The sequence below is a fragment of the Lygodium microphyllum genome, chromosome 21 (assembly GCF_053477565.2).
Source record: "Lygodium microphyllum isolate KBCC chromosome 21, Lygodium_microphyllum_v1.1.10, whole genome shotgun sequence".
In the NCBI taxonomy this organism is placed as follows: domain Eukaryota; kingdom Viridiplantae; phylum Streptophyta; class Polypodiopsida; order Schizaeales; family Lygodiaceae; genus Lygodium; species Lygodium microphyllum.
Genome location: NC_141155.1, coordinates 15577371 through 15586469, shown reverse-complemented (window position 1 = coordinate 15586469; position 9099 = coordinate 15577371). Strand labels below are relative to the sequence as shown.

The 9099-nt window shown below is 43.7% G+C and overlaps 1 protein-coding gene across 1 annotated transcript; it reads left to right on the top strand.

Annotated features, from left to right (window-relative positions):
• The first annotated feature begins 224 nt into the window (after positions 1-224).
• On the top strand, positions 225-1988 carry LOC148017766 (uncharacterized). The gene has a single exon (XM_087661733.1). It carries the CDS (start codon positions 286-288, stop codon positions 1735-1737), a length of 1452 nt encoding a protein of 483 aa, XP_087517859.1. The 5' UTR covers positions 225-285; the 3' UTR covers positions 1738-1988.
• The last annotated feature ends 7111 nt before the right edge of the window (positions 1989-9099 follow it).

Below are 9099 nucleotides of genomic sequence, written 5' to 3'. Positions count from 1 at the left end.
TTGTTGTCAGAGTACATCGCGACTTGGACAGTTACATAAAATTTACCCATTATTCCCTTATTATTCTATTATCCACGAAAGTACATGTAACATGCACTACCTTTATTTCTCGTCCTTTTAAGGCTTATATATAAGCAAGACACAGTAAACGCAGCTCGTGCATATCCGGAGCTGGTCGTTCTTCCATATCCGGAGCTGCTCGTTCTGCTTCTCTCTCTCTCTCTCTCTCTCTGTGTCACACACGCACACCCCGTACCCCCCCCCCCCCCCCGGCCGGTGACTGCCATGGCTGATCCCCGCCTCATCACGAAACGAGCTTCCCTCTTAATGGCCTTGCTTTCCATAGTGCTCCTCTTCTTCATCGCCTCTCAAAATTCCTTCCTCATATACTCTCTCTTTCGTCCCTTGGGCCTCTCCCTGCTCCAACGCCTCTGTGACGCCTTGAGGTTCCTGCTAGTGACCACCACCATTACTTTGGGCATCCTTAACAGCAACAGATTATCCTCCTCCTCCTCCTCCTCCTCGTCTGGTAAGAAGCGGAGTCCTAATTATTCGATGAAAGAAGCAGCTGATCAGTCAGGCAGCTCTTGGAAGCAGGCGGCCGAGATCTTCCCTGTAGCCGATGATCCAAACATATTGTCGATGGCTGACTCGTCTGAGCAGGAATCAGAGAAGTCGAAGGATGAGACGGTAATTAGGTCACCTGACGTTCTGGAGGAATTGGTAAAGGGAGATCTGAATACTCATACTGTTAAGGGCTTAATTCAGAAAGAACACGGGATCAGAGATCAAGGCAGAGCACCATCCATACCTAAGCCGGCGCACGAACAGGCAGCAGCTGCTTCAGTAGGTGCGCCTAATAAGAAGCACCGCCATAGAAGATCAAGCTCTCTCACCGAGGCTATTAATGAAGACAAGCAGCTGCAAGGGGGGCACTATCATGGCGTCGACGTTAATGCAGTTGCGTGCAACAAATCAATAGCTGCCGCAGCGGCGATTCCCCAACATGACACCATCACTGCAGCTCCCGCTCTTATTGTTCACAAGATTGATCATCACGCTGAAACTACTGCTGATGAAAGGAAGACTGCAGTATCTGTGACAGGCTTGGCAGCCTCGAAGCACAGCAGAAGCCGAAGTGCGTTCAATCTAAACCAGATGATGATTAGCGATGGCACCAACACAGAAGATGATAGTCACATGAATGCTCGTAAACCCAGGAAAGTAGTAGTTACTAGTACTGATATAGCAGGAAGGCGAAGAAGAAGGACCGCAAGCTTGTCTTGTGATTTCGAAACAAATTATATCGATCGGTCATTATGGCTCTGCGATGTGCCCTCGCCTCCGAAGCCGCCCATGTCTGAAATTCAAGATCACGGGCTGTTAGCGTCAGGGGCTTCTTCCTCCTCCTCTCCTTCGGCTAATTACTGTGATAGTTTAGTGCCATGGAGGGCCCCTTCCGCGGCCATAGCTGTTCCAAAAACCACATCAACAGCTGATCCAAGAATGGCTATAAGTCCTATGCCGGAGCTCCAAGAGGAATCGTCGAGAGCTTCTTCTCCTTCTTCCCCATTCCTAAACGCGAGGCTCACTAAGAAGGCAGACGATTTCATTGCTAGATTTCATGAACGAATGAGACTGCAAAGGCTAGAGTCCTTAGAGAGGCATAGCAGATTAAGCTGTGGCAGCAGCAGCACCACCAACAGCAGCGATAGCAACACGAACACTAACGTATGATTAGTCATGAAGCGTTATGAATCTGATTCCTAGTGATCCTACTAATTCTTGTAATGAAGGCATGGATGATTTCAAATCCTTGTCCAATTAACACTAATTGATCTGAGTGCAGCTAGTGTTCCTATAAATTCATGTAATTTAGGCAAGCATAATCGCTAATCCTTGAACCAACTTGTATAGGACTGACTAATCTATTCATTTATTTCACACTGATATCGGTACTACTGGAATTTGAAGCTGTTCCGTTTGAAGCTCCCAGAGCCATGAATTTAGTATTGACGTTCCAAAGCACACTTAAAAAATTTGTATATTGCTATGTAGCAGAGTCGCTAGCCTGTAAAGCATGATAGTAGGCCAGCACAAAGAGATTTAGATAAAGACTTTGCACATGCAAATTGCACTCTTCGAGACAAGAGTAGCTGTGAAGGTCGGTCGTAGTCTGTAGAAGCAGGCAAGGACGCGAAGTTGATTCCAATTTCCAGCCAATTGGGCTAACGTTTTTCATGATTTGACCACTCATCCGTATTTCAAGATCCATGTGGGCAATGATCAATCACCCAGATATATATCCTCGAGCACGTTAGGCACGGTTTTTGAGTTTCCCCTAAGTCTGTTGCTGAAGATTGCACTAAATGGGAACATTTTTAGAAGCGAATAGATATTTTTATGTGCCTTCGTAGATGCGTATAACTCAAGTTTCAATCCACACCCAGAACCAGCACGCCATGACTGCATTGGCTAAACATGAAAATTTTTACGTGTGTTGGATGGGTAGCACTTGAAGTGTTGTGTAAATGTGATCTATACTACACATATATGTTGTTGTTGGCTCCCATTGAAAGTTGGTTTGCACATAATCCATTGAATACTTTTGACAAAACTCTTGGTGCAAAGTCACCTAGTACAATGAACTCCTCTAGAGCAACACTACAAATGGCTAATTATAATGTTTGTAGTAGTATTGTGAGTATGTTTGATGGTGGTTTGAGATGTTTAAGATAATGGAAACCCCTTGTTTTGCACCAAAAAACTATATCATAAGATTTCCCATGCTTTACAAAGAGAAGTTGGAATAGTTTTTCAAAGTTTTCGTCTTGCTAATATAGTAAATGATTGGGCTACCTATGTGGTAGTATTCAGTACATGTATAGGTTGAAAGGACTAGTAGAGCCTCCTTTGTGTGTGATTGATATACTACAAGATATAGGCCTTATACCGACGTTAAAAGCGACGAAAATGTAAATAAAGAAATTTGCTCTCGTCATCGCAAAAAGCGTCGTTATTGGAGACGCCATAGAATAGTCGGTATTGACGTTGTTATCAGCATCGCTATTTGCATTGGTATTAGCGTCGCTAATACTGACATAAATAACGACTCTTTGCAATGCTAATAACGACGTCAATAACGACGCATGCAGTAAATTTGCGACACTAATAGCGATAGTAACAAGGAATTATTTTTTTGGTAGCAGGGCAGCAAGCCTTGCCACATATAGCACTATGTGTTTTATTTGGGCCATACAAAATAGTAGAAACTCTCTTGCTCAAACCTTGCCATGATACCATAGTCTATTGTGGAGTGCATTTTGTGAATACGCTCCACGCAGAAATGCTGTCCATACGACCATGCTGCACTATATATTTTATACTGTACATTGAAACACTCAATTAGTTGTCACATATAAAATATAGATACGACACACCCTAAACATGTCATCACCTTTGGACTACATCCCCTCATTCCCACTCCTCAGTTGAGACCTCTGCCCCTTCGCGAGATACTGTGGTCAAAGCTCCATGCAACCATCACGTTGTCAACATAAATCGCAGCATCTCCTCCATGCCCTCGGGATATTGAATCGGTCAATGGTGTGTACTACGTCGAAATTCAGATTGTGCTTCCTCTTGATCTTGCCTAACTTGCTGGTAGCTGGCGAGCCATGTCTCCATAAAGGCATGGTGCAACATAAAAAAGCGATTCACTTTCTCTCCATTGCAACATCCATTCTTTTTTCTACCCCATTTCCAACCACCACATCTGTTGACATATCGAGCTCCACTCGTGATACGCCAGGGTGACCGTTGTATATTTATGTCACCGACTTGTCAGTTGCAGACGCGGTTGGTACACCGCCCATGAATAATAGCTACATGATAGCTATCCTTATCTACTCTAGTTCGTGGCTCAGTTAGTATGCCACCTTAGTTAGTTGAGTTTGGTTTGAGACCCATATCTAGGGTTCTTCTATTTTCTTTGTACTAGAGTTCTTTTGGCTTACACAACTAAGAAGAGGAAAACTGTTTTCAGCCTCCACCCTTGTGTGTCTTCCCCCATTGTGCAAGCAAGAAAGCTTCAAGCGAGACTCCTTCCTTCTCTCCCACAATCTTGACATGGTATCAGAGCCTTGTTCGTGGTAAGGAGCTCAAGAAAGCAAGCCAAGCTCGCGGTGGTCTGGTAAGAGGAGCAGTGTTGCTTTCATTTCCTGTTTTGGGAGCAGATCTCTGCAGGTAGCACAGCCGGAAATTGCAGGAGTGCATTGTCTCAGGTTGAGACGCCCTTCGCGGTGAAGCAAGAGGGCAGTATATGCTGCGGGAAAGGGCTTTAGCCCTTGGCGACCTTGTTTTTTTGATTTGAGGCCATTTCGGGGCCTGTTTTGCAGACGGAAGTTTTCTGCACGCACTCAAGAAAAGGCTCAGTTTTATGCTGTGCGACCACTGTTCTACAGGTCGGTGAAAAGTTACTGTAGAAATTGCATCGTATGCTTGTGCGCAGAGACATTGGGAGTTTCAGAATCATCCTTGGTTCCTGTTTATGCAAAATCGTCACTAGGAAGTGACTGTGTGGTCAAATACCACTTTCGCCAGTTTTGCAGATTTGCCCTTGTGAGGGTGAAGCTGTGTTTTTTGCAGTGACAGAATTTCTTGCAGTATTCTGTAATGGCGTCTGATTCTCTTTCACAGATTGTCACTGAAAAGCTTGACAAGAACAACTTTCAGGCATGGAAGTTTAGAATGACGAATTTCCTTATGGGAAAAGGATATTGGGAATTTGTTGCAGGAAATGAAGAAGAACCAGTTCTTCCTGATGTTCCCAATCAACAACAAATGCAGGCATTTAAAACATGGCATGAGAGAGCCAGGAAAGTTATGTATTGGCTGTCTATCAGTATTTCAGACTCTATGATTGTGCATATTCAGGATGCAAGTACGCCAAAGGAGGCATGGGATACTTTGTCAAAAATGTATAGCACAAATACGCAAGCCAGGAAAATGCAGCTCAAGCAAGAGTTGCATAATGTGCAAAGAGAAAGTATGAGCATCAACGACTACCACATGAAGGTGAAGAAGATTGCAGATGCACTTGCTTCCATTGGGTCGCCAGTGGAAGATGATGATTTAGTTTCCGTGACCTTGAATGGTCTAGGAAAGGATTATGCACAGTTTCGGACATCCATTTCAGTTCGTGAAAGATTTCCTGATTTTGAGGAGTTGATTGCTCTTCTAATTTCTGAGGAACAGAGAAATGGTGGTGCATCTTCTTCAGGAGGAACTTCAAAAGAAGCTGTCTTCTACTCAAATGCTGGAAGAGGTAGAGGCAGAGGTAGAGGAGGCCGATTTGGAGGCCGTGGCAGAAATCAGAATATGCAGCAAACTCAAGAAAACCAGTCCTATGGAGGAGGACGTGGTAACTCTAGAGGCAGGGGGAGCCAAAGAGGTCGTGGTGGATGGCAAAGAGGCCAAAATGCAAACAATAATGTTGAATGCTACTACTGTGGTAAAATGGGTCATATGGCTAAAGACTGCTATAAAAAGCAGAATGACATCATGAATGGAAAACTGCAACAAGGGAATTATGCATCTTCTAGTAGACAGGGTGATGACAGAAATGAGCATTTGTTCATGGTGCAGCACATGAACAATTCTATGACAAGTGCAGAAGAAAGCAATGATGTATGGTATGTTGACTCAGGTGCATCAAACCACATGACAGGTCATGCAGAATGGATGGAGGATGCAAGGAAAATGGAAAAACCAGGATTTGTGGAGACTGGTGATGATACTGCACATCCTATTGTGCAGATTGGAAAAATTTCCTTGTCTATGCAGGGTGGGAAAAAGAAATACCTGTCCGATGTATTTCATGTCCCGAATATCACCAAGAATCTGGTTTCAGTTGGTCAAATGGTTGAACAGGGCTTGCAGGTCAGATTTAATCCTCATGGATGCTTTGTTGAGGATATGAAAAATAAAGGTCGCTTGATAGCAAAAGGAAAGAAGAAGGGCAGAATGTTTACATTGGACGCAGACATGTCTGAATTGAGTGCAGCAATGTTTGCACATGGGACCGGTGTAGTTGCAGATATTGATATCTGGCATAAACGCATTGGTCATGTTAATGTACAGCGACTTAAATCAATGCAGGCCCAAAATATTGTTGCAGGATTGCCCAAATTCAAGGTTGCAGAAATGCATAAGGTATGTGAAGCCTGTCAGTTTGGAAAACAGGCAAGGAAACCATTTCCTAGACATGTTCAAGAGAGTGAGAAGCCATTGGAATTAATTCACTCTGATGTGTGGACAACTAAAGCTGCATCTCTTGGAGGCTGTCATTATTTTGTCAGTTTTATTGATGACTATAGCAGAAAAGTTTGGGTGTATTTTATGAAAAAGAAAAGTGAAGTTTTTGGGCATTTCAAAACTCTTAAAGCTATGGTTGAAAAAGAAACAGGCTTGCAGATAAAATGCCTAAGGTCAGATGGAGGGGGAGAGTACCTCTCAAATGAGTTTGCAAAGTTCTTGCAGGAGCATGGCATAAAGCAGCAATATTCATGCAGTTATACCCCACAACAAAATGGAATTGCAGAAAGGAAAAACAGGCATATTGGAGAGGTATCTCGTGCCATGCTCAATGAAAAAGACTTGCCAGATTTTTATTGGGCTGAAGCAGTTGCTACAGCAGTCTACATAATGAACAGGACTCCCACTGCAGCAATACATGGAATGACTCCAGAGGAGAGGTATACTGGTAGGAAACCAGATATTTCTCATTTGAAAATTTTTGGCTGCATTGCCTATGTACATGTGCCAGATGAGCTGAGATCCAAGTTGGATCCAAAAGCTGAGAAGTGCATCTTTATTGGTTACTCTCTGCAGCAAAAAGGGTATAGATGCTATAACCCTTCTACTCGTAAGTTTACAGTGAGCAGAGATGTTGTTTTTGATGAGATGAGTAGCTGGTATAAACCAGTAAATGTGATTGATGATGAAGATGCACAAAATGGTAATGCTACACAGAATTCACAGCAGCAGTCACAAAATATTAGTGGACCTGGAGCGTCCTCTAGCAGTGGTTCACATTCTTCGCCATGGACAGGCAGATTGAGATCAGGAGAATCTTCTCAAAGCAATGCAGATAGTGGTATGCAGGTATCACGAAAAGGAAAAGAGAAGGTTGATCAGCCCATGTTTGATGTGAATGCAGGTCACTCTTATGTGGATGGTGAATCCAGTGGCTCAGAACAGAGCATTGATGATGAGTTGGGTATTCCTTCTATTGTTACACCTGGAGTAAGGAAGACCAGGGATGTTTTGAGAGCACCTGGGAGTGAACCTACTTTGCGCAGGTCTACAAGAGCTAGGTATCCTGTGGATAGGCTGAAATATGATGGATTTACAGCCATTCACTATGCATATATGGTCAAAGTGATATAGGAACCAGAACCCACATCTTTTGAGCAAGCCATGGGAAAAGAAAAATGGGAGAAAGCCATGGATGAAGAAATGGATGCCTTGGAAGCAAATGCTACATGGGAGTTAGTACCTTTGCCTAAAGGTAAGAATGCAATTGGCTGTAAGTGGGTTTATAAGGTGAAGCACAATGCTGATGGTTCTGTGAACAGATACAAGGCAAGATTAGTAGTCAAGGGGTATGCACAAACATATGGCATTGACTATGAAGAAACATTTAGTCCGGTTGCAAGGATGGCAACCGTAAGAGCAGTCATTGCTATGGCTGCATCAAAGGGATGGTCTTTACATCAGATGGATGTAAAGAATGCCTTCTTGCATGGTGATTTGCAAGAAGAGGTCTATATGGAGCAGCCACCAGGTTATGTGCATGCTGTTCATCCTGAGTTTGTTTGCAGGTTGAAGAAAGCCTTGTATGGCTTGAAGCAAGCACCTAGAGCATGGTCTGACAAGATAGGACAGTATCTTGTCACTATTGGCTTTCAGATTTCCAAGGCAGATTTCTCACTTTATGTGAGAAAAACAGAGAAAGGTATTATGCTGCTTGTCATTTATGTTGATGATTTGATTATGACAGGTGACAGTGATGAAGATATCCTTCATGTGAAAATGCTATTGAAGCAGAAGTTTGAGATGAAGGATTTGGGAGAGCTGCGTTATTTCTTGGGCATTGAGGTGATTAGATCACCAAGTGGGATACAACTCTTGCAGAGGCAGTATGGATTGGACATGCTGTCCAAATATGGGATGACAGGCTGTAAGCCTATTTCAGTTCCTTTGGAGCAGAATGTGAAGCTGAGCGCAGATGCAGGTGAGCTTCTGGAAGACCCTACTATGTACAGACGCATAGTAGGAAGCTTGATTTATATGACTATTACCAGGCCAGATTTGAGTTATGCTGTTGGATTGGTAAGTCAGTTTATGCAGGCTCCAAGGAAATCACATTTGGATGCGGCTAGACGCATACTCAGGTATGTGAAGTCCACATTGCAGTATGGATTATTTTATGAGACTGGGGTTCAGATACAGCTGCATGGATACACTGATGCTGATTGGGCTGGTAGTATTTCTGATAGACGATCTACCAGTGGATATGTGTTCTCTTTTGGGAGTGCTGCAGTCACTTGGAGCAGCAAGAAACAGCCTACAGTTGCCTTGTCGAGCACAGAGGCTGAGTACAGGGGTGCAGCAATGGCTGCATGTGAGGTAGCTTGGTTGCATAAGCTACTTTATGATATGCATCAGTCTACAGATGGGCCAGTTGTCATTTATTGTGACAACATGAGTAGTATACACTTGGCAAATAACCCAGTCTATCATGCTAGAACAAAGCACATTGAGGTGCATTATCACTATGTGCGAGAGAGGGTTTTACTAGGTCTTATTGATCTAGTTTATGTCAGCACAGAGGATCAGGTAGCTGACATATTCACGAAGGCATTGGGCGCAGAGAAGCTGCGCAAGTTCAGAGACCTGCTTGGTGTGCAGGAATTGGGATTGAGCTCAAGGGGGAGTGTTGACATATCGAGCTCCACTCGTGATACGCCAGGGTGACCGTTGTATATTTATGTCACCGACTTGTCAGTTGCAGACGCGGTTGGTACACCGCCCATG